The sequence below is a fragment of the Pongo pygmaeus genome, chromosome 19, assembly GCF_028885625.2.
Source record: "Pongo pygmaeus isolate AG05252 chromosome 19, NHGRI_mPonPyg2-v2.0_pri, whole genome shotgun sequence".
In the NCBI taxonomy this organism is placed as follows: Eukaryota; Metazoa; Chordata; class Mammalia; order Primates; family Hominidae; genus Pongo; species Pongo pygmaeus.
Genome location: NC_072392.2, coordinates 91,486,321 through 91,511,834, shown reverse-complemented (window position 1 = coordinate 91,511,834; position 25,514 = coordinate 91,486,321). Strand labels below are relative to the sequence as shown.

Genomic DNA, 25,514 nt, shown 5'->3' with positions numbered 1-25,514 from the left:
TCTGGGGGTGGTGGGGGGAAGACATGTCATGAAATCTGGGACCTTGAAGCCAGGCGCGGTGGCTCACGCCTGTAATCCCAGCACTTTGGGAGGCTGAGGCGGGTGGATCACGAGGTCAGGAGATCGAGACCATCCTGGCTAACATGGTGAAACCCCATCTCTACTAAAAATACAAAAAAATTAGCCGGGCGTGGTGGCGGGCGCCTGTAGTCCCAGCTACTCGGGAGGCTGAGGCAGGAGAATGGTGTGAACCCGGGAAGCGGAGCTTGCAGTGAGCCGAGATCGCGCCACTGCACTCTAGACTGGGTGAGAGCGAGACTCTGTCTCAAAAAAAAAAAAAAGAAAGAAATCTGGGACCTTGCCCCTTTCTCCAGGAAGGGACCATCAAAGTAGGGGATGTTCATCTCCAGGAAATGGGATCTGCCCCAGGGTGGCTGTGCAGTGGCACCTCTGCATCAACGTGCCTGGCATGGTTTGGCATGCAGGCAGTGAGGGTGGGGCAAGTGGTGTTGGGTCATGGTTCTGGTTTTTCTTCCTGGGAGCTGGAATAACCAAGGAACACAAGATGGAGTTTGGACAGAGCAGACAGGAACACACTAGAAGCGAGGCCTTGTGCTGATCTACTCCTGACTATGCCAGCAGAGTCCTGGCTTGTGCTTCAGGGTGATCCTCCCCACCCCTCACCTCCCAGAACACCGGAACATTGGGAGGTTCCTGAGAGCAGGAAGTGGGAATGGGCTCCTGGGTAAGGGAAATCTCCTTTTAGGAGGTTTCAAATGCAGCCATGCCTGGGGATAGAGCTTTAATGGGGGAGGCAGTAATGTGAGTCTTAGCTCCAAGAGTCTTAGATTAACCGGCTCCCAGACCCTTCCTTCCTACCCCACCCTGCTCCACATGTACATCCTCAGCTGCAGACACCTGCACAGGTCAGGCAGCATCACCTCATATAGAAAATCACATGCTCCAAGGTCTGCCAGAAATGGGCTCAAATCACCACTTAGAAGTTGTGAGAGGTTGTGTGTGGGGTGCAATAGTTCGTGCTTGTAACCCCACACTTTGGGAGGCTGAAGCAGGAAGATTGCTTGAAGCTAGGAGTTCAAGAGCAGCCTGGGCAACAAAGCGAGACCCTGTCTCTACTAAAAATATATGTGTGTGTGTGTACATTTTTTAAGATGGAGTGTCGCTCTGTCCCCCAGGCTGGAGTGCAGTGGCGTGATCTCGGCTCACTGCAAGCTCCACCTCCCGGGTTCACGCCATTCTCCTGCCTCAACCTCCCGAGTAGCTGGGACTACAGGCGCCCGCCACCACGCCCGGCTAATTTTTAAAAAAATATTTTTAGTAGGGACAGGGTTTCACCTTGTTAGCCAGGATGGCCTCAATCTCCTGACCTCGTGATCTGCCCGCCTCGGCCTCCCAAAGTGCTGGGATTACAGGCGTGAGCCACCGCGCCCAGCCTATGTATTTATTTTTAATAAACCAGGCATGGTGGTGCCCACCTGTGGCCCCAGCTACTTGGGAGACTGAGGTCGGGGAGGATCACTTGAGCCCGGGAAGTTGAGGCTGCAGTGAGCCACGATAGCACCACTACACTCCAGCCTGGGTGATAGCAATGCCGTGTCTCAAAAAAAAAAAAAGCTGTGAAATGTGAAGAGTGAGTAAAATAATTCACTCTGTCTGAGTCTCCGTTTCTCGTTCTTTAAAATAGGGGCAATCAGGGCAGCCTCCTTGCAAGTTTGCTTTGAGTTTCAAGGGCATAAATGTATGTTGTCCTCAGTACAGTGCTTGGCACGCAGCGGACCCCAGTGAATGAGAACTGAGTGAGAGGGAGGTGTACTGGAGGGACAGGGTAGAAGGGGATTAGGGAGCCTGTTTCTCTGACTCTTGAGCTAAGACTCACTTTAGTGCCTTCCCCATTAGAGATCTACCCCCAGGGATGATCTAATTCTGCACACAGCTTGGTGGTCAGTGGTGGCTGGAGCCCCTGGGTGCTGGTTGCTCTCGTGTGACCCCTTCTTGTTTTCTCTGCTGCCTTGCAGTGACAGTCTAGCCAAGCTAGGGCTGTAGAAGTAAAACCTTCACCTGCACAGGATATCTCTGAGAGGATCCCACTGTTATGTGGGAGGCTGGCCTCCAGCTTGGAGCTTCAGTGTCACTGGAAACAGGCCGATCTCCGGTGGGGTGGGAGTGATCCTTATCACTCATCTCCTGCTCAGCTGGAGAGGCTTAAGCATCAGGAAGCAGCTGTTGGAGAGCGAGTTCTGTTTTTTGAGAGGGTCCCAATCTCCCTGTGCCCCCTGAAGTCAGGTTATTAAAGGTTGCCCACTTCCTCCTCCCAGGCAACTTAGAATAAAACAAGGACCTGATAAACATGTCTGGCTTGGGGGTGATTTTGAGGGAGGAAGAGAGAGAACAGACATCAGTGGGAGATTTTCACACAAGAGAGGCAGAGTATGGATGGAGACCAGTTCTCACTCAGTCCCCAGTTGGCATCTTATGCTGGGATGTGGCTGCCGAACCCAAAGAACTAGATAGTCTTAAGCTGGTTTTGAAATGAATGCCTTTTCTTTAAACCTTTGATACTTTGGGTTTTTTTTTTGTTGTTGTTTGTTTGTTTGTTTGTTTTAAAAAGAAAAAGGCCAGGTGCAGTGGCTCACACCTGTGATCCCAGCACTTTGGGAGGCTGAGGCAGGTGGATTGCTTGAGGTCAGGAGTTCAAGACCAGCCTGGTCAACATGGGGAAACCCCGTCTTTACTGAAAATATAAAAATTAACCAGCTGTCATGGTGTGCACCTGTAATCCCAGTTACTTGGGAGGCTGAGGCAGGAGAATCGCTTGAACCTAGGAGTTGGAGGTTGCAGTGAGCTGAGATGGCGCCACTACACTCCAGCCTGGGCGATAGAGCAAAACTCCGTCTCAAAAATAAATAAATAAATAAATAAACAACAAGAAAAAGAGCCTGTTTTCCTCTCAAGGCTAACATAACTTCTTAATTTCTCTGTGTGCCATTTTAGTCTTTATTCGCAGATGCATATTTGTGTATAGTTGTAACCACTATGCATAAACAAGTATATGTTCTGCCTTTTTTTCTATTTATTTTAAATTTTTATTTATTTTTTTTTGAGACAGAGTCTCACTCTGTTGCCCAGGCTGGAATGCAATGGCGTGATCTCAGCTCACTGCAACTTCTGCCTCTCGGGTTCAAGAGATTCTCCCGCCTCAGCCTCCCGTGTAGCTGGGATTACAGGCACGCGCCACAACACCCGGCTAATTTGTGTGTGTGTGTATGTTTTTTTTTTTTTTGGAGACGAAGTCTTGCTCTTGTCCCCCACCCAGGCTGGAGTGCAATGGCTCGACCTCAGTTCACAGCAACCTCCGCCTCCCGGGTTCAAGTGATTCTCCTGCCTCCACCTCCCAAGTAGCTGGGATTACAGGCGCCTGCCACCATACACGGCTAATTTTGTATTTTTAGTAGAGATGGGGTTTCACCATGTTGGCCAGGCTGGTCTTGAACTCCTGACCTCGAGTGATCTGCCCGTCTCGGCCTCCCAAATTGCTGGGATTACAGGTGTGAGCCACCGTGCCCGGCCTTGTGTATTTTTTTTTTTTTTTTTTTTTTTTTTGAGACGGAGTCTTGCTCTTTCGCCCAGGCCGGACTGCAGTGGCGCTATCTCGGCTCACTGCAAGCTCCGCCTCCCAGGTTCACGCCATTCTCCTGCCTCAGCCTCCCAAGTAGCTGGGACTACAGGCACCCCCCCACCGCGCCCGGCTAATTTTTTGTATTTTAGTAGAGATGGGGTTTCACCGTGTTAGCCAGGATGGTCTCGATTTCCTGACCTTGTGATCCACCCTCCTCGGCCTCCCAAAGTGCTGGGATTACAGGCATGAGCCACCGTGCCCGGCCGTGTATTTTTTTAATAGTAGAGATGGGGTTTCAACAAGTTGGCCAGGCTGGTACTGCACTCCTGACCTTTGCCTCGGCCTCTGTTCTGCCTTTTGTTTGCGCTTCCATTTAATGCCATTTGGTAAACATTTGGTCCATGTTGTCTGTGGTCTTCATAGTTCCCACTTTCCATGACTGCTGAATGGTGCTCTGAGTTAAGGGCTCCCAGCTTTCTTAGCCATTCCTCCATCGCTGGGCATTAGGCTGTCTCCAGTCTTTCTTTCTTTTTTTTCTTTTTTTTTTTTTTGAGATGGAGTCTCCCTCTTGCCCAGGCTGGAAGGCGATGGCGCGATCTCGGCTCACTGCAACCTCTGCCTCCCAGGTTCAAGCCATTCTCCTGCCTCAGCCTCCTGAGTAGCTGGGATTACAGGCACACACCACCATGCCCGGCTAATTTTTTTTTTTTTTTTGTATTTTTAGTAGAGACAGGGTTTCACCATGTTGGTAAGGCTGGTTTCAAACTCCTGACCTCGTGGTCCACCTGCCTTGGCCTCCCAAAGTGCTGGGATTAAAGGCGTGATCCACTGCACCTAGCCTGTCTCCAGTCTTTCGCTATTATGAATAAGGCTTCAACAAATATGTGCGTGACTTTTTTCTCCTTTGAAATAGTTCCACAGGGTTAAGTTCTAGGAGGTAAATCATATTCATTTAAATCACATTCATTTTAAAGCCATTATTTGAGGAAACTTTGAATCACATTCATTTTAAAACCATCATTCTTTTTTTTTTTTTGGAGATGGAGTTTCACTCTTGCTGCCTGGGCTAGAGTGCAATGGCATGATCTCGGTGTGCCGCAACCTCTGCCTCCCAGGTTCAAGCAGTTCTCCTGCCTCAGCCTCCCTAGTAGCTGGGATTACAGGCACCCGCCACCATGCCTGGCTAATTTCTTTGTATTATTAGTTGAGACGGTGTTTCACCATGTTGGCCAGGCTGGTCTCAAACTCCTGACCTCAGGTGATCCACCTACTTTGGCTTCCCAAAGTGCTGGGATTACAGGCGTGAGCCACCACACCCGGCCAAAACCATCATTTATTTTAAAGCCATTATTTGAAAAAATTTTGCCAGAGTTTCAGGTACCACAAGACCACCCCACCCTGGGACCATTTTGACTCTGAGCAGCTCTTGGGTCAGAGTTTTGTAATGTTCTCCCTGCCTGGTGGCACCTAGTGCCAATTGCTCAGTGGGAGGAAGGTCCTTCCCTCTTCTCTTTCCCAGCTCTTAATTTGGGCAAGATGGTAGCAAACATCAAAAGGTTGTCCTAGTGCCTGGCGGTGAGCCCATCGAGGTGTTATCTGGGGAAGATCTTTGGGGTGGGAGTCAAGAGGCTTGGGCTCCAGCACCGCCCGGCTCCCTTGTGAGTTCGGTGGCCTTTGGCAAGTCACCTCTCCTGGCCCCAACAGCCTAATCAGGACCACTGGGTTGGATCCTCTCCCAGATGTCTGCCATCTCTCAATCTCAGTGGGAGTCATGTGACACAGTGGGTGCTGCATTTTAGCACCCCCAGGAGTACCTAAGAAAATCCACTGGGGCCAGGTGCAGTGGCTCAACGCCTGTAATCCCAGCACTTTGGGAGGCTGAGGCAGGTGGATCACCTGAGGTCAGGAGTTCGAGACCAACCTGACCAACATGGTGGAACCCCGTCTCTACTAAAAAAATACAAAAATTAGCCGGGTGTGGTAGCGGGTGCCTGTAATCCCAGCTACTCAGGAGGCTGAGGCAGGAGAATTACTTGAATCCGGGAGGTGGAGGTGCAGTGAGCCGAGATTGTACGTACCATCGCATTCCAGCATGGGCAACAAGAGCGAAACTGTCTCAAAAAAAAGAAAGAAAAAGAAAATCCACTGGGATTTAGAAAGAACACACCAAAACTTGTGCACATGCGTGTGTGGGGGGGGTGTGTGTGTGTAAACTAAAATTTATTAATTAATGCATGGAATGACAATAGACATGAATATAACCTATAAATATATATATATGTGTAGATATATATACATATATGTATATACACAAATTACATATTCAGTGTTTGTCCTGTGATGCCCCCTACTTTTGATAGTACATTGCTATTTAAGTGGATGGAGCCCTGGGGTGGGAGTTACACCCTGGCTTCAATCCATGACCTAGGGCAAGTCCCTTAATTTGGTCTTTCCATCTTGAAAGTATGATCCCACCACACCCAGGTATTTTAAGGAGATATTTGACACAGATACATAAATGGTACAGGAGTCCTGATGGTGACATTTCATGTTCCCATCCTGGGTTTGTTTTTTTGTTTCTTTGTTTTTTTGAGACAGAGTCTTGCTCTGTCACCCAGGCTGGAATGCAGTGGCGCGATCTCAGCTCACTGCAACCTCCATCTCCCGGGTTCAAGCGATTCTCCCTGCCTCAGCCTCCTGAATAGCTGGGACTACAGGTGCACACCACCACGCCCAGCTAATTTTTGTATTTTTAGTGGAGATGGGGTTTCACCATGTTGGCCAGGCTGATCTCGAACTCCTGACCTCAGGTGATCCACCCGCCTCAGCCTCCCAAAGTGCTGGGATTACAGGTGTGAGCCACCACGCCCGGCCTTGTGTTTGGTTTTTGATTGTGGCTACTCAGGCTCAGAATATTACAGCAGTGAGCCTTAACCTCCTTGCGCACGCAGCACACTTCCAGATGTAAGGGCTTTTGAGCAGGGCACATGAAGGAGTTAAAAGATCCCCAAGAATACTAAAGTCAGCTAAAATCACAACACAGTCGGCATTGAAGTCCTGCCTGGAACATGTAACCACGTGTATCTAAGCAGTCACTGTTCTCGCCTATTCACTTAGCTGCCCTCAGCCCTGCCACAGTTTGAATGAAACACAGTCTTCCACCTTCCCTGTGCTTTCCTATCTTTGCAGGATAAGGCTGGTGAGTGTTCCAGAAAGTACTGGATTTTTCTCTGATGACTAAAGCCAGAGTCCCTCACCTCTTAGAGTTGTGGCCCATGTCCCAGTGAGCCTCTTGCACAACCCCCTCCAGCGTGCTGTTCCATCTGACAAGCCTTGTGTAGCAGAATGCCTCCTGTGTTTTGGCAAAGTGAAGTTCTGCCTAGGGGTAGGATGTCAGCCCCTCCTGTGAGAAGGGGCCATGGCCCGCCAGGCAAAACCTGAGAAAGGATGGCCAGGACCAGAGGCTGCCCCTGGAAGGCCTGGAGTCCCATTTGATCCTGTCTTTTCTCTCCTCCTCTGGGCCCTCTACAATCCCGAGTATCTCTACCTCCAAAACATGGCCTAAATGTCTCCCACTGTGTTCCCCTTCGCCAGACCCACATCCTGGTCTCCATCATCTTTGACCTGCATTTCTGCAACAGCCTCCTGACTGAATTCCACCTCCCCTCCTTCATTCCTCCAATGCCAGGACCTCCGGGAGCTTCCAAATACACAGATTGAATCACTCACCTGCTTACAAACAGCCGCCGGTTTCCTTGTACATCTATAATGACCTCCAAACTCCTTACCTGGGCTGGGTGCAGTGGCTTATGCCTGTAATGCCAGAACTTTGGGAGGCCAAGGTGGGTGGATTGCTTGAGGCCAGGAGTTCAAGACCAGCCTGGCCGACATGGTGAAACCCCGTCTCTAAAAACATACAAAAATCGGCCAGGAGCAGTGGCTCACGCCTGTAATCCCAGCACTTTGGGAGGCCGAGGCGGGCAGATCACCTGAAGTCAGGAGTTCAGGACCAGCCTAGCCAACATGGTGAAACCTGGTCTCTCCAAAAAATTCAAAAATTAACCGGGCATGATGGCAGGTGCCTGTAATAAAAACTAAAAACAAAACAGAACTCTTTATGTGGCCTGGTAGGGAGGGCTCTATGTAACCTGGGCCCTGGCTGCATGGATTTTTATTCTATTCCGTAAATGCTGCAAGCCTGTCCCTACACCCCGGCGTTTGCACGCGCTGTTCCCTCTGCCTGGGTCGCTTCTGACCTGGCTGGTTCCTTCTTATCATTTGGTTCTCAACTCATGATGCTCCTTCCTCAAGAGGGGCCTCCCCCAGACCCTCTGACTCCCACACCCACTCACACCACCCCTTTCCCTCCTTATACTGAGAAATACGAGATACCGTTTTATTTATAGGTTTACACCTCCATTCCCCACCCCCAGCCCCCACACTCACACTACACATGTGCCCTGGGAGAACAGCGTGCTATTTTCACTGCCTATGTCCAGGGCCTGGAAGAGTTTGTGAATATCGGTGGGTCTGCAGAAGTCATGGAGTGAGTGAATGGATGATGAGTAATGGAACAAAGCCTCTTGTTGCCGATCCAGGTCACAACTAAAGTCATCATGCACTAAAAGCCCTCTGCTATCCAGCCACATTGCCTGGACCTGGCATCGGGTGGTTGATTAGAACAGCTAGGGGAAGGCCCTGCAGAGGGCATGCTGCCCAGCAGCAGTGGCGGAGGCAGTGGCAGTGGGCGTTGAGGCATGTTGTGTACCCTGTATACCGGGGTGAACCACAGGGCAGCTTCAGAGAGCGAGGCCTGCCTAGCTGCCCCATGAGAGCTCAGGTCTGGCGCCTGCCTCAAGCCAAGCTGCCAGGGACAGGCCACTGCCTGGTCACTTGGAGTGAGAAGTGTTGGTCCCGTCTGTCCTTCTGCCCTGGGTCTGCTGGGCTGGTCAAGCTGGGAGGGCCAGGGAGGATAGGCGAGGGGTCCAGGTAAGGGTGGTCTTCTGTAGTCTCAGGAACAGGGCTGAACTAAAGGTGTGGTCGGTGTGACCCAAGCAGGGGCCTGACCTTCTGGGGAGGGCTTCTCGTTCCCACCTTAAAGGAAGGTTCCGTGGTCAGTGGGCTGAGGGTAGAGGAATCTATTCCTCCGGAGGCTCAGGAGAGCTAGGGAGGGCTGTGAGCTGTGATCCATTTTCCCTCACCCTGCCAAGAAAGTGGGATGTGGTTTCTGGGGGTGGGGTGGGGGTGTCCCGCCCAAGGCAGGCTATGGGGAGTGCCTGCCCTACGTTGGGCAGCCTATTTTAGCCACTTCCCCAGAGCTGAGTCACGGTGCTTCTGAAAACCCCTCCCAAAGCCACAATGCCCTGTGGCCTCCCAAACCATAGCTGCCCCCAGGACCGGCCCAGGCCTCTGGCAGGACTCCCACCTACTTTCTCTTAAACTCCATCATCCAGCTCCTCACCTCCAAATAGTTCCCTATTAGAAGCTCAGAGTGACTCAAGATCACTCAAGGCTGGTGAAACCAAGCTGTTGCTGACCCTCAATCCTGCTGGGTGGCCTGTCTAGTCTGAGCTCCAGACACCCAGGCCTCATCCCCAGTGTGGACTGCCAGGCACCGCAGCCCCCTCCTCGCTGGGGCAGTGGGATGGATGCTTGACTCCCTCTAGGCCCCAACTCTCTCAGGACCCTTCCTTGCTGGGTATTGAAGATGGCTTTCCACAAGCCACAAAGTCTCGTTCCCAGCCCCCCAGGAAGCGAGACCATGGCAGCAGGCAGCACCGGGTAGACCTGTCCCTGTCTTTCTGGGGTGTGGGGTTGAACAAGATCCTGGGGACCCCAGGGCTAGCCCAGGATGGCCGTGATTTCAGCTGAGTTTTCCTGCTGTCCCCTCTGACCTACTCTATAGTTCTACCCGCAAGGATGTGCTGGGGGGTGTGGCTAATGGGATGCGGGGAGCTGCCCTCCCCTGTAGCCATCATGGCCAGGATATTTGGTCCCTTTGGGCAGCCACAGTGACCTACAGCTTCTCTGGTGAGTCCTGGGGAGCCGGGTCTGTGGTTTCCCTTTCTTTCCTCTCTAATGAGCATATAAGATCTGGAAACCACAGGACCTGACATCACTCACAGGGTCTGGGGATTCCTGCCTTGGCGTTGAAACCCTTAGCGCAGCTCTGGAGGCTCGTGCCACCATGTTCTTACCCGGTTCTGATCATCCACACCCCCCTCCCTGCTTCTCTGTCTTTGTTGTTTACCTGGTGAGCATACCTGCTCTATCTTCACCTGTGTGTTCTCACTCAAGGCTGCTGTTTCTCAACTGGGGCAGTTTTGCCTCCCGGGGGACATTGGGCAATATCTTGAGACAGTTTTGCTTGTTGTGACTGGGGGATGGATGCTACTGGCATCTAATGGGTAGAGACCAGGGACGCTGCTAAATATCCTGCAGTGCACAGGGCAGTCCCACCTCCCGATGAGAAATTATCTGGCCCAAATATCAACAGTGTGGAATCTGCTCTAGGATTACACAAGAACCTTCTTGAAGCAGCAGTTGGGTACCCCCTTCTCTGCACCCTGCCGGCCAGCAGTGGGGAGGAGCACTCAGTGGCCGGTGGTCACTGACCAGCAATGCTGCCGCCAGAGCTGGAGAAGGGCCTGGAGTGGAGTGGAGAGAGCTCTGGACTCAAAGACCCAGTGTCTAGCCCAGCTCTGTTCCTTTGGGCTAAAAACCTGGATAAATCACTTTCCTTCAGTAAACCTGTTTCCTCATCCATAAAGTGAAAGCGCTGCACTGAATATCCCCTCCAGTTCTTTGAGATTCCTGGATGCTGTGCATAGAGCCAGGAGTTGGGGTGCAGGCAGGTGGAAGACGGGGTCCTCTCCGTTCCTGACTGGTGCCTGTGCTGGTGGCTGTAGAAGCCTGAAGGATTTGCCAGGAATGAGAGTTCGTTTGAAGCCTGGCCTTTTTTCCTTCTATGCTCAACGTGACTGAGGCAGGCTCTACCTTCTCTTTTTCTTTTTCTTTTCTTCTGTTTCTTCTTTTCTTTCTTTCCTTTCTTTTCCTTCCTTTCTTTCTTCTTCCTTTCTTCTCTTCCTTTCCTTTCCTTCTTTCCTTTCTTTTTCTTTCTCTCTCTCTCCTTTTTTTCTTTCCTTATTTCCATTCCTTCCTTCCTTTCCCCTCCCTTCCTTCCTCCCTCCCTCCCTTCATCCTTTCCTCCCTTCCTTCCTTCCTGTTTTCTTCAGAGTTTTGCCTAGGAGCCCGTGGCTGGCCAAGAGGGTCATATATGATATTCAGGAGTCAGCAAACTACAGTCCATGGGCCAAACCCAGCCTGCATTTGCTTTTGTAAATAAAGATGTGGCTTTTTGGTGTTTTTTTTTTTCTTTGACTGGTTTATTACAAAAGATACAATTCAGGAACAGCCAAACGGAAGAGCTGCATGAGGATGCGTGGGGTCAGGTGTTGGGGTGGGGGCAGGGTACGTGCCACCTTCCCGGCACCTCGATCTGCTCACCAACCCAGAAGTTGTCTGTAAATAAAATGTTATTGGAACATAGCCATGCCTACTTGTTTACATGTTGCTATGGCTCCTTTCTTTCTTTTTTTGATTTTGTGTAGAGATGGGGTCTCACTGTGTTGCCCAGGCTGGTCTGGAACTCCTGGGCTCAACTGATCCTCCTGCCGTAGCCTCCCAGAGTGCTGGGATTACAGTTGTGACCCACTGTGGCTGGCCAACGGCTACTTTTATACTAAGAAGACAGACTTGAGTAGCTGTGACAAAAACCCTATCAGCCACAAGGCCGAGAATATTTACTCTCTGGTCCTTTGCAAAAAGTGTTTGCTGACCCTTGGTCTAGCAGTTCAATGTCTAATTGTTTAGAGATTGAGGTAGGGCAGGAGGGTGGGACCCAGAGATAATCCAGGCTAGAGTTAGGGGAAGGTCACTTTCCTAAGGGTGGGGAGGAGAGAGAGCTGACCTATGACCCAGAGTAGAGCATCATTTCAAGGCATCCCTCATGTCCTCACCCACGTCACTGTGTGGCAAGTCTGCCAGGTGCCTGGCTCCCCCTCCCTGCCCTAGAGAACTTTGTGTTTGCTGGAATGATAAGCAGTATGGCCTGGGCACTGGGAGGGGGGACATTGCTGGTGGGGGAAGCCATGAGGCTGGACAGCAGAGGCTTGAGAGAACAGGGAAGCGGATGGGGCTGAGGACGCAGAGAGGTCAGGCTGGGAGCCCTGGAGCTAGGCTGTGGGCAGAAGGGGAGGAGAGGAGGGAGGTGCTGGACTTCCAGTGGGTGCTTGGAGGCTGACCGTGTGGCACACTCTGCTGGACCAGACTCGGTGGTAAACAGACCCGTTAAAACCCTCTGGATGGATCAGGCACGGTGGCTCACGCTGATCCCACGTGCTGATCCCAGCACTGGGAGGCCGAGGCGGGCGGATCACCTGAGGTCAGGAGTTCAAGACCAGCCTGACCAACATGGTGAAACTCCATCTCTATCTCTACTAAAATTACAAAAAAAAAAATAGCTGGATGTGGTGGTGGGCACCTGTAAATCTCAGCTACTGGGGAGACTGAGGGAAGAGAATCACTAGAACCCGGGAGGCAGAAGTTGCAGTGAGCTGAGATCACGCCATTACACTCCAGCCTGGGGGACAGGGCGAGACTCTGCCTCAAAACCCTGGAAGCTTGTACTGCAGTGGAAAGATGAGAGTCCAGCCAGCAGGGACAGAATAATGTAGCCAGTATCTGCTGGAAGAGGGGACATCTCCCAAAGTGCCGTGGGGGGCAGGTGGTAGCTAAAGGTTTCCTGGGAGTAGTGATGTGTCCCAGCTGAGCCCTGAAGGATGCTGGGTGTGGCAGGGGTTTGTTTGTATCCACTGCAGCTCAGGGGATAGAGCAGGGTATCCACTGCAGCTCAGTTTGTATCCACTGCAGCTCAGGGGATAGAGCAGGGTACAAAAGTAGGGGACACTGAGGAGCGAGGTGGGGACTAGTCATTGGATCAAGGGGTCTGCACTGGGTAGGGCGTCATGTGGATGGGTTTTGTTTTAGCCAAGAGGTGAAGGATGCGCAGGAGAGAGACAAACAGGGAGACCTGTTAGGCTGATGTTAGGGGCCAGGTGGGGTGTGGTGGGCTCGTGTGGCGCAGCGGCAGGCATGCGGAGGAAGCACCCAGCATCTGAGTTTTGCAGTGGGAAGAGTGGGTCTGGACTGGGGGTGCCTCTCAGGACTGTGCTGCTGGCTGGATTGGGAGGGAGGCAGGTACCTGGTGTCCAAGCACCACCTCTCACCCACCATACTTTGTTATATCCCTGCACCCATCTCTCCCCACCCTGCCCAGCTCTGCTGGGCTTAGTATTTGGGGCAAGTCCCTCTAGGGGAGAGAGGGGCTGGTTTGGCCCCAACGCTGAACTTCAACTTGGCCCTTGTCAGGAGCTGTGAGAGTGGTGCCTCCAGGCTCCTGGGCTCTACCTCTGCTGTTTTTTGGATTTCTGGTGAATCATCTAGGAATCAGTCTGCAGATCCTGGGGGGACCAAGTCATTTAGGGTCCAGTCCCTGCCTCCCATTCCCCTAATGATGAAAGAAACTGGAAGTTCCCCAATCTTGATCTCTCCGAGACACCAGAAGGTGGACCCCTCAGCAAAGAGCCTGGGGCTCCACAGTGGAGATGTCACAGGCGGGATCCTCATTTATGGGATATCAAGCGAAGGCTGAAAGGCTGGGGAGCTCGTTCTGTGGGTCCCAGCAGCCCCACCCCAGTTCTGATTCAGAAAGAGAACTGTGCCGCCCACGCAGGTGGAGGAACTGGTCAGCCTCTGTCTCCCTGGGCCCGTCCTGTCCGTTCCCTTCTCTCTCCGAGGACCAGGACTCAGGATCGGGTGTCCACTAACTCCACAGGGGTCAAGGTTAGACAGCAGGAAGAACTTACAGCACATCTCCAGGCTGACTGTTCATAGAAGCCAACTCATAGACTCCGTCTCTTCCCTGGCTTACTGCCTGGAATTGCTGAATTTACCTTCGCGTCCTTAAATGTGGTCATGTTTGCTCTGGCAGCATCCTGGCTTGCGGGGGCAGGGGAGGCATTGTCTTTTACAAGAAAGGTTCTGTCTCTCTCAAGTTTCAGGGAAAGTGTGTCTGAGGGTACTGGAACTCTAACCAGATTTGCAAAATCACTCCTCTACTCTGAATGCCTGCTGATGAAGAAACAGGCAGGGTTATACCAGGGATTGCTGGCTTATTTCACAGCATTTAACTTTGGTAGGAGCGCTGGGGTTTAAATGACAGTCCCCTGGCAAATAGGCTTTTGTGCCGTGTGGCCAGCCCGCGTTAATCCTTTGCCTCTCGTTCTGTGCTTGCAGCCTTATGATCTCCTCATTGCGTCCCCCTCTGCCCACTGGACTTGGACTTCAGATCTGACCCCACCTGCTGGCTACCTCGGGAGGGCCCACCTCCCCGCCCATCCAGCAAGATGCCGATCCTCAAGCAACTGGTGTCCAGCTCCGTGCACTCCAAGCGCCGTTCCCGAGCGGACCTCACGGCCGAGATGATCAGCGCCCCGCTGGGCGACTTCCGCCACACCATGCACGTTGGCCGGGCCGGAGACGCCTTTGGGGACACCTCCTTCCTCAATAGCAAGGCTGGCGAGCCCGATGGCGAGTCCTTGGACGAACAGGCCTCCTCTTCATCTTCCAAACGCAGTCTCCTGTCCAGGAAGTTCCGGGGCAGCAAGCGGTCACAGTCGGTGACCAGAGGGGAGCGGGAGCAGCGTGACATGCTGGGCTCCCTGCGGGACTCGGCCCTCTTTGTCAAGAATGCCATGTCCCTGCCCCAGCTCAATGAGAAGGAGGCCATGGAGAAGGGCACCAGTAAGCTGCCCAAGAGCCTGTCATCCAGCCCCGTGAAGAAGGCCAATGGTGGGGAGGGTGGCGACGAGGAGGTGAGCGTGGAGGAGGCAGTGCCCCGTCGGAATGGGGCCGCGGGTCCCCATTCCCCTGACCCCCTCCTCGATGAGCAGGCCTTTGGGGATCTGACAGATCTGCCTGTCGTGCCCAAGGCCACATATGGGCTGAAGCATGCGGAGTCCATCATGTCCTTCCACATCGACCTGGGGCCCTCCATGCTGGGTGACGTCCTCAGCATCATGGACAAGGAGGAGTGGGACCCCGAGGAGGAGGAGGGTGGTTACCACGGCGATGAGGGCGCCACTGGCACCATCACCCAGGCTCCCCCATACACCGTGGCGGCCCCTCCCCTGGCAAGGCAGGAAGGCAAGGCCGGCCCAGATTTGCCCTCCCTCCCCTCCCATGCTCTGGAGGACGAGGGGTGGGCAGCAGCGGCCCCCAGCCCCGGCTCAGCCCGCAGCATGGGCAGCCACACCACACGGGACAGCAGCTCCCTCTCCAGCTGCACCTCGGGCGTCCTGGAGGAGCGCAGCCCTGCCTTCCGGGGGCCAGACAGGGCCCGGGCTGCTGTCTCGAGACAGCCGGACAAGGAGTTCTCCTTCATGGATGAGGAGGAGGAGGATGAAATCCGTGTGTGAGGCGGACAGTGAGTGGCCACCGGGAGCTCTTGGCTGCATCTTCTCCCTGCCCCCACCCCACTATGACCTTTGACCCTACGGCGCAGGGGCAGCCAGGACCCTTGCTTCAGACCATGGACCCTGGACCTTGTAGATGAGGGACACTGGCCTGGCCCTCGGGCCTTCGGAGGACGTAGGGGGCTGGCCTGGGTGCCGACTGGCTGCCTGACTTCATCACGCTCCCTGCACTTAGGCTGCGTGGGACAAGGGCTGTGTTGTCGCAGCAGGAATCGGTTTTCCTCTGTTGGCCTCCGTTTTCTCCACCCTGGCCTCAAATGGATGCCAGATGCCAACCCCAGTTCCGGCCACGTGCAGCCAGCGGGTCAGCCCAGAGGCAGCCTCAGCTCCAGGGCTAAGGACTCTCGGCTCCCCTTTTCTCTGCTGGCGTTTCTGCTGTGCCCAGCAGTGGCTGCTGGGGAAGCATCTGCAGCAGGAGGGAGATGGTCTTGCCTCTCAGCCCCTCCCTGCCCCACCCCAGCTCCTGCCCTGGAAATCTGGAGCCCCCTGGAGCTGAGCTGGACGGGGGGCCAGCCGCGAGCATGTGCACTAAACGCAGCCCTTTCCAGGGGAAGAGAGCAGGATGGAGAATGGAAGGAAAGCCCCCAGGCTTCGTGAATTGCAAGAAGGGACCCTTCCAGGATGACACTAGGAACAAGGCTAGGGCACTCGCTCAGTCCCTAGCTTGTTTGTTCTTTATTATTATGTTTAAATCCTTATAGAGCAATATCAGGATGGTGTTAATAGGTCTGCCTCAGAATGAGAATCAATCCTTTTAGAAAACCTTTATACTAAGCCTCCTCTTCGAAATTCACAGTGGCGATTAGCGGACTGGAGTCTGGGGACATCCGTGGCAAAGACACCAGCTCAACTTTAGTGCTTCCCAACTTTATTTAGAATGACATGGGGTGGGTGTCTGGTGTGTGTGTTTTCCCTACCCACCTCCCATAGCTATTAACAACTGAGGAAGGCCAGTGTAGAACATTTTTGGAGAATGATTTTTTTTTTAAATAATATATCATTCCTATGGCGGGAAAGCCTTTTTTTTTTTTTTCTTTTTGGCTGAGTTATTTCCTCCCTCCCCCCAATACCCTCAGTACTGACTACTTCCCTTCCTTTCTCAGGCCTCCCCCCACCGACTTTGGAGGCCAGGGTTGGCCAGATTTAGCAAAACCAAAACAGAGTGCTGAGTTAAATGCAAATTTCAGGTAAACAAAAGATAATTTTCTAGCATTAATATGCCCCACGCAATATTTGGAACACTTATGTGAAAAATGATTTGTTTTTCTGAAATTCACGTTTCTCTCTGAGTCCTGTAACTCTCCCCGAGGGGATTGAGCAGAAGCTCGGGTATGAGGCCTGAGGTTGACTGCCAGTTATTTTTCTGTCCTGGGAACAGCCTGACCCACCTCCCTGTCTCCATGTAGCCAGTGGGGGGAGGGGGAGACACAGAACCAACCACAGCCAGGGGCGTCCCCATGGCGACTCTGGCCCTGCCTCTCCTCTCTTGCCTGACTCTAGACACTAACTTAGTTCCTGGTTCGGTGCCCTGTTGGTGCTCCTGTTTCCAATAGATTAGGTCCCATGGTGGGGGAGGAACCTCAGGGGCTGTGCAGCCCCCGCCAGCTGCCCTCAAATCCCATCCAGGCCAGTTCCAGATTCTAAACTGAATTTTTTCATGATATTGTCAAAACAGTGAGGAAACATTAAAAAAAAGCCCTAAAGCACGCCTGGTGTCTGTCTCTGCTTTTTGGGAGGGCTATTTCAGGATGGGGGTGGGGTCTGGACCCGGGTCCTAGAGCTGTCCAAGGGGGCCTGAGGTGGCTTCTGTCTCTCTGTCCGTGAGCACCTGCCCTTCCTGCGATGCTGTCTGCCTGGGCAGGCCCCTTCAGAGTCTGGGGACTCAGGTGTCCCCAACTGCCATCTCTTGGAGGCCCTTGGCACTTGGTCGCTTAGCTGTTCTGTGCCTCCCTCTCCTGCTCTGTCAAATGGGTATCCTGCCACTCTTAAAGGGTTGGGGCACAGAAACAGTGACATGGGCTTTTTGTGGCGGAGGGGGTTGGTTTTTTGTTTTTTTTGTTTGTTTGTTTGTTTTTTGAGATGGAGTCTCACTCTGTCGCCCAGGCTGGAGTGCAGGGGTGTGATCTCAGCTCACTGCAACCTCCACCTCCTAGGTGCAAGCGATTCTCCTGCCTCAGCCTCCCAACTAGCTAGGATTACAGGCGTGCGCCACTACACCCAGCTAATTTTTGTATTTTTAGTAGAGACAGGGTTTCTCCATGTTGGCCAGGTTGGTCTCGAACTCCTGACCTCAAGTGATCCGCCTATCTTGGCTTCCCAAAATGCTGGGATTACAGGCGTGAGCCACCGTGCCGGTCGACATGGGCTTTTTATACAGTTGTGATTAGGATGAAAGCGACTGTGTTCTCCCCAGCCCCCTGGTGTCCTGGTGCACGGAACTGTCACCACCAGAAAGTGGCTGGCCCTGAAGGCAGGTTCTGCATGAGGCTGGGAGCGGGGCTACCACCTCCTCTTTCCCCTTTTACCGTTAAGCCTAGAAAATCAGCTTACAAGTGGCAGGTCCTCAGTTCAACCTCACTTCTCAGGGAGATAGAAGCTCCACATCCCCATTTTCCAGATGGAGAAAGGTGATTAGATAAGCCTCGAGGCCACCTTCTCTGATGCCCAGAATTCATTCAAAACTCCTGTGCTTCTCACCCCACCACTCCTGGGCACATCAAAACCTCGGGATATGAAGTCAGGGGGTGAGGGTCTAGTGGCCCCTGAACCCACTGCCCCGCCCCTGCCCTACCACCTCCTTCCCTTGAACCATGTTCCCCTCTTTCTGGGCAGCTTCAGAAGGGAGCCCTGGTCTGCGTAGGGCTGGCTTACTGCTTGTTGAAGCCCCCGCTTGCTCTCAGGAAATCTGGGGAAATCTTGGAGATCTCAATGTGGCTGAGTTCCTGGTGGAAACCCTGCCCTCTCCCCTGAGCACCCACAGAGAAGGTGAGTTCCCCACTCATCATCTCCCTGAGAAGCAATTAGAGGCATAATTAAAATGTCACTCAGGTCCCTCCCTCTGTCCCTAGACGGGCTCATTCATGTGGGAGTTATGAGCGGGGACTTGTGGCTGCCCCAAGGGAAGAGGAGAGAGGGAGGAGAGCTGGGGCCCATTGGGAGACGGGTCCCTAGGGGCTACAGTCTAGCTCAGGGATGACTGGGAAGAGGAAGGTACTGTTCAGGCGAGGACCAGGCAGATGAGAAGCAGCTGTGCCTCCCAGACACAGTGCAACCTCCCAAGAGAGAGAAATGACTGTACCTACACTGACTAACCAGGGACTCTCTAGGGGCCCAGAGAAACCAGCCACCCTGAGCCCCAGAATCTGTTTCTTCACCATTGATGGAAAAGCTCTGAGCATTCAAGAAGACCCAGGGACTTGGCTTGATTCACAGCTTTAAGGAACATACCTTCTGGCTGAGGGTTCAGTGGACCCAGGAGACAAGGATGAGATGAGCATGCAGAACCAGCCAGGCCACAGAGCCCAGTTAATATTTGCTGGGAGCCAGGCGCGGTGGCTCACACCTGTAATCCCAGCACTTTGGGAGGCTGAGGCAGGAGGATCCCTTGAGACCAAGAGTTTGAGATCAACTTGCGTAACAGCGAGACAACATGTCTACCAAAAAATATTTCTTTTTTTTTGAGATGGAGTCTCGCACTGTCGCCTGTGCTGGAGTGCAGTGTCACGATCTCAGCTCACTGCAACCTCCGCCTCCCAGGTTCAAGCAATTCTCCTGCCTCAGCCTTCCGAGTAGCTGGGATTATAGGTGCCCACCACCAGGCCCAGCTAATTTTTTGTAATTTTAGTAGAGACAGGGTTTCACTATCTTGGCCAGGCTGGTCTCGAACGCCTGACCTCATGATCCACCCACCTCGGCCTCCCAAAGGGCTGGGATTACAGCCGTGAGCTACCGCGCCCAGCCAATAAATAAATTTTTTAAAAAAGATTTGCTGGGTAGCCTTGGGCCAGTTATTTTCTCGCTCCAATTGGCTTCAGTTTCTCCGTCTTTAAAATTAGGCAGTAGCTCAGTTGTTTTCAACTTTTTACCAGAAGCTTTGTTTGCAATGAGGTCATGCTATTTTTTTTAATTGATTTTTTTTTTTTTTTTCCGAGAACGGAGTCTCGCTGTGTTGCCCAGGCTGGAGTGCAGTGGTGCGATCTTGGCTCACTGCAGCCTCCACCTCCCGGGTTCAAGCAATTCTCCTGCCTCAGCCTCCTGGGTAGCTGGGATTACAGGTGCACGCCACCACACCTGGCTGATTTTTTTTTTTTTTTGTATTTTTAGTAGAGACAGGGTTTCATCATGTTGGCCAGGCTGATCTCAAACTCCTGACCAGGTGATCAGCCCGCCTCGGCCTCCCAAAGTGCTGGGATTACAGGTGCGAGCCACTGCACCCAGCCTTTTATAATCGATTGATTATTCATTTATATATTTATTTATGAGATGAGGTCTTATGTTGCCCAGGCTGGTCTCAAAATCTTAGCTTCAAGCAATCCTCCCACCTTGGCATCCTCCCAAGGTCCTGGGATTACAGACGCAAGCCACCACACCTGGCCTCAGATGAGGTCATACTTTGAACCTCTGTGGAGGCTGAGCCAGAGCTTCCCTGCGTGGGGTTGGATTTGGGGGGTCCTTACTCTTTCCCCGTTGGTCTCTGAGGTTCACCTGAGAAACCTAGGGCCCCGCAGGGCACTTCTTGCCTTAAAGATGTTCTGTGGGCCCTTTCTGTCTAAAGAAGGAACCAGGAACTACTTCTGGGTAATAATTTGGTCATTTAAATTCAGATCTCAGCCACCATTTTCCAAAATGGGATGGGACCCAAAGCCTTCTGGCCCGGTGGTGTCCTGGCACCAGCCCCGCCACCTGCCCCAGCGGGTCCAGAGCATCTCCCTCCACGTCCCCCATGTGGATAGGGCTGTGCGCCTGTTTACTGGGCACATGCCGCTCTGCACTGCTGTGATACGGGCCATATGTTTTAGCAGCTATGACCGCCATATACTAGGCATTGTTCTTTGCATTGGCCTCAGTTCACTCTCATAACAATTCCGTGAGGTCCATGCCATTCATATCACCCCCATTTTACAGGGGAAGCAGCTAGAGGTGAAAGAACCGGCACGCCCCACAGGTCTAGGAAACAGAGGAGCTGGACACAAAATGACAAGGTGGGGCCAGTGGCCTGGCTTGGCCAAGCAGCACAGAGACCGGGCTATCAGCCTCGAAGAGTGGGGCATGCCCATCTCCCACGGGGCTGTGTGCCCAGGGGAAGTGTCAGGGGAGGCACTGGCTGCTCCAGCCCCCTTCAGCGGCAGCTGCTGCTTCCCATAGGTCACCCCCGCCCACCAGGCAGCCAAGACCTGCCCTTCCCAGGGTTGCTCTGCCTGGCCTCCTGGCTCTGCTGGACAGGACCAGGGCTCTGGGTTGGACTCCTTGCCTCTCAAGCCTGCAGCCTCAGGCCTGTGCTCCTGCTGGCATCCAGGCTACTCCTGCGTGGTGTCCACCTTTGACCCCAGAGTTACACACGCCCAGCCACTCCTCCTCTCTCCACCAAGGTGGCACCAGATTCCCAAAAGAAAGTAGACCAAAGGGACAGAGGCTGTCAGGACACATGAAGGCAGCAAGGGATTCTCAGGATCCTCAAAGTTTAGGATCTAGTTTCCTCTCCCTGCTCATTTTATTTTACTTTATTTATTTACTTTATTTTATTTAGACGGAGTCTTGCTCTGTCACCCAGGCTGGAGTGCAGTGGCATAATCTCGGCTCACTGCTACCTCTCCTTTTCAGGTTCAAGCGATTCTCCTGCCTCAGCCTCCTGAGTAGCTGGGACTACAGGTGCCTGCCACCACACCCAGCTAATTTTTGTATTTTTAGTAGATATGGGGTTTCACCATGTTAGCCAGGCTGGTCTTGAACTCCTGACCTCAAATGATCCTCCCGCCTCGGCCTCCCAAAGTGCTGAGATGACAGGCATGAGCCATTGTGCCTGGCCCCTGCTCATTTTAGAGATACGAAGACTGAGGCTGGGAGGACAAGAGATTGGCCAAAGTCCCGCGAGTAGAGCAGAGCAGAGCAGGTGGAAGTCTCTGGGCTGGCCTGGGTGCTGTGGCCTGGGAGGTGAGGGACAGGTTGAGGGATGGCATGAGCAGCAGACTGCGTGCAGAGCTGGGAGTGGTATAGCTGCAGGGGTAGCTGGAAGATCCCGAACACAGGGCGAGATGGAGGGGTAGGACTTTCCAGGTGTGTGTGGCACTCCCCACCCCTGCCTGGCTCCCCTCGACCCTCGTATGACAGACTCCCCAAGGCCCCCACTCCCTCCACACTTGGGCAGGTGCCTTTCCTGGCCACCCTTCACCCGAAGCACTTATTAACACATACACAATCTTTCCCTGAGCCCTGAGGGCCCTGATTTAAGATGCCAGAAATAAAAGTTAGGAATGAAAATGGGAGACCTTATCTTTATTCTTCCCCTTTCTGATCTCTAGGCCCCGTGGCTTCCTGCCAACAGACAGATGGGAGACTGGGAAGAATATTTTGGTGGGAGGGAGTGGTGCTTGCAGGCAGATGGATACTGGCTCTGCCTCTAAAACCTGTTGCTCTAACCTACTGAGCTGCTGTTCTCCACAGAGACTCCCAGGAGAGATAGGAGGAGCCAAGGATAGCTGCCTTCCCTGGCCAGAATCCAACCCTAAATGACACTTGGCATGTTAAAAAATACTTCTCAAGGCCACAGGGTTCTGATGAATCTTGTTTTCTTTTTCTGCCCTGCTTTCTTCCAAAAAGGATTAGAGGCAGCTTAATAAAATTCATAAAATACAATAGGATAAAAATAGATCAGAGAGAAAACAACACTGGAACACATGGTACAATGAACCAAGAGGGTAGGACACAGAAATATTCTTTGGCTGGGCCTCCACAATCCTCAAAGCTGGACTGCAAACAGGATTCTGAGCTTCCTATCAGTCAAAACAAAGAAGGAAATCTGCCGGTTTTGAGACTCACAAAGTCCGTAAGATTAAAACCAACCCTGGCCAGGTGCAGTGGCTCATGCCTGTAATCCTAGCACTTTGGGAGACCAAGGTGGGTGGATCACATGAGGCCAGGAGTTCGAGACCAGCCTGGTCAACATGGTGAAACTCAGCTTAAAATTAGCTGGGCGTGGTGGCAGACACCTGTAATCCCAGCTACTAAGGAGACTGAGGCAGGGGACTCACCTAAGCCTGGGAGGTGGAGGTTGCAGTGAGCCGAGATTGTGCCACTGCACTCCAGCCTGGGCAACAGAGCAAGATTCTGACTCAGTTAAAAAACAAAACAAAACACTCAACCTAGAAGCAGAGCAGCTATTTCTGACACTAAAGTCTGAGAGGAATTCTCATGGGACCTTTGAAGGGATGAGGGGTAGTGTCCCAAGCAACACCGTCAACAACAGTCCTTTTTTGTTTTAGAGACAGGGTCACTCAGTCTTGCTCCGTCTCCCAGGCTGGAGTGCAGTGGCGTGATGTCGGCTCACTGCAACCTCCGCCTCCCGGATTCAAGTGATTGTCCTGCCTCAGCCTGGCGAGTAGCTGGAACTACAGGCTCACGCCACCACACCTGGCTATGTTTTGTATTTTTTGGTAGAGACAGGGTTTCACTGTGTTGCCTGGGCTGTTCTCAAACTCCTGACCCCAAGTGATCTGCCTGTCTCGGCCTTCCAAAGTGCTGGGATTACAGGTGTGAGCCACCATGCCTGGCAAATTTTTGTTGTTTATAAGCCACCCAGATTGTGGTATACTGTTTATAGCACGCCAAATGGACTAAGCAAGACACAGATACAGTCACACAAACTCTATCAGCTGCTTTCTACAGAGTTACTCAGGATAAACTGGGGGCTTGATGCCAAGGTACAGATCAGTAAAACCCACTCTATGGAGGGCCAGACCCACATGATCCAAGAGACACAATTTAGATTCTCCCAGAGAAGGGTTTCTCAACCCAACACTATTGATATTTGGGGCTGGCTCATTCATTGTTACTGGGGGCTGACCTGCGCACTGTAGTGTGTTTGCAGCATACCTGGCCTCTACCTGGTAGATGCCAAGCACTCCCTCAAATTGTGACAGTTAAAAATGTCCTCAGACCGGGCTCAGTGGCTCATGCCTGTAATCCCAGCACTTTGGGAGGCCAAGGCAGTTGGATCACTTGAGCCCAGGAGTTCAAGACCAGGAGTTCAAGACCTGGCCAACATGGTGAAACCAGGTCTCTACAAAACATATAAAAAATTAGCTAGGTGTGGTTGTGTCCACCTAGTGCTCCCAGCTACTGGGGAGGCTGAGGTGGGAGGATGGCTTGAGCCCAGGAGGTTGAGGCTGCAGTGAGCCGTGATCACACCACTGCACTCCAGCCTGGGCAACAGGGTAAGACCCTGTCTCAAAAAAAAAAAGTCCCCTGACATTGCCAAATGCCCTATTAGGGGCTGAAAACCACTGCTCTTAAAGGAGGAGTGAGCCACTTTCTTAAAAGGTTGGTGCAAAAGTAATTGAGGGTCAGGCACGGTGGCTCAGGCCTGTAATCCCAGCACTTTGGGAGGCCAAAGAGGGCGGATCACTTGAGGTCAGGAGTTCGAGACCAGCCTGGCCAACATGGCAAAACCCTGTCTCTACTAAAAATACAAAAATTAGCTGGGCATGGTGGCGCAAGCCTATAACCACAGCTACTTGGGAGGCTGACGCGGGAGAATTGCTTGAACCCGGGAGGCGGAGGTTGCAATGAGCCAAGATCATGCCACTGCACTCCAGGCTCTGTCTCAAAAAAAAGAAAAAAAGAAAAGAAAAAAAAGATGTAATTGCATTTTTTGTCGTTAAAAGTAATGGCAAAATATAAAGACCAATTTAAGACAAATAAAAGTGTTTGCAGGGCCGGGCATGGTGGCTCATGCTTGTAATCCCAGCACTTTGGGAGGCTGAGGCAGGTGGATCACAAGGTCAGGAGTTTGAGACCAGCCTGACCAACATGGTGAAACCCCATCTCTACTAAAAATACAAAAATTCACCGGAAGTGGTGGTGTGCACCTGTAATCCCCAGCTACTCATGAGGCTGAGGCAGGAGAATCGCTTGAACCTGGGAGGCAGACGTTGCAGTGAGCCGAGATCACGCCACTGCACTCCAGCCTGGGCAGCAGAGTGAGATTCTATCTCAAAAAAAAAAAAAAAAAAAAAAAAAAGAAATAGTTTTAAGTCACATTCTTTTATTCAAAGCAAAAAAAAAAAGATTTATGCAGTCCCTTGGGGAAAAATGTATATACTTACATTTTTTAATTGCTTACTTGATTGAGAAAATTGATACTTCCTATTAGCCAGTAAAATGTTTCTATATGGGTATACTTGAGAAGTGGCTGCACCAAGGCAGCTTTCTAATTTTTCATCCTGAAGTCAGATAGAGGATTGTATTGAGAAGGTGGCATGGGCCAGAGGGCTTCTCCTTGCAGATCTAGAGCAGTGAGAGGACAGTGTCATCTCCTGGCTGACTTGAAGACAATCTTGCATCAATATCATTTCTCACAACCGTGGTTCTTCCCTAACCCTCCACCAAATCTGAGTTGACTGCAGAGAATTTGCTGTTGTATTCTCTGAAAAAAAGAAAACTATAGTGCAGATTCCTTTATTCATCAGATATGTACTGAGCCCCTGCCATGCTCCAAGTACTCTGGGACGTGTTGGGAGGTATAACAGCAGGCAAAGCCAACACAGTCCCAGGGTGGCACTATAACTTGTGTGGACCCCTTCCTCCATAAAAATTGTGAAAATTATATTTACGACTCTGTTGCTATAAACCTACAGGTTTGCATATTTTCTTCTGATTTTTTTTTTTTTTTTTCCTAGAGGGAGTCTCGCTCTGTCGCCCAGGCTGGAGTGCAGTGGTGCAATCTTGGCTCACTGCAACCTCTGTCCCCTGGGTTCAAGCAATTCTCCTGCCTCAGCCTCCCGAGTACTGAGATTACAGGTGTGCGCCACCATGCAGGGCTAATTTTTGTATTTTAGTAGAGACAGGGTTTCACCATGTTGGTCAGGCTGGTCTCGAACTCCTGACCTCGTCATCTGCCCGCCTTGGCCTCCCAGAGTGCTGGGATTGCAGGTGTGAGCCACCGCTCCCAGCTATTTTCTTCTGATTTTAAAAGAAATTAAAACACGTTTGTGGGCCCCTAAAAGGGCAGAGGCCCTGGTACTGTGTCTACTGAACTGTTGCCGAAGTCACCCGGATGGGCCTTGGCC

At 52.2% G+C, this 25,514-nt stretch overlaps 1 protein-coding gene across 2 annotated transcripts in view; it reads left to right on the top strand.

Annotated features, from left to right (window-relative positions):
* Nucleotides 1–16,937, top strand: part of CDC42EP4 (CDC42 effector protein 4) — a 28,495-nt gene extending 11,558 nt beyond the window's left edge. For both annotated transcript variants that reach the window (XM_054459886.2, XM_054459887.2), the window contains exon 2: nucleotides 13,994–16,937. In XM_054459886.2, coding sequence (XP_054315861.2) covers nucleotides 14,104–15,174 — 1,071 coding nt within the window. In that variant the 5' untranslated portion in view covers nucleotides 13,994–14,103 and the 3' untranslated portion in view covers nucleotides 15,175–16,937. The remainder of the gene's footprint in view (nucleotides 1–13,993) is intronic.
* Nucleotides 16,938–25,514: the final 8,577 nt, after the last annotated feature.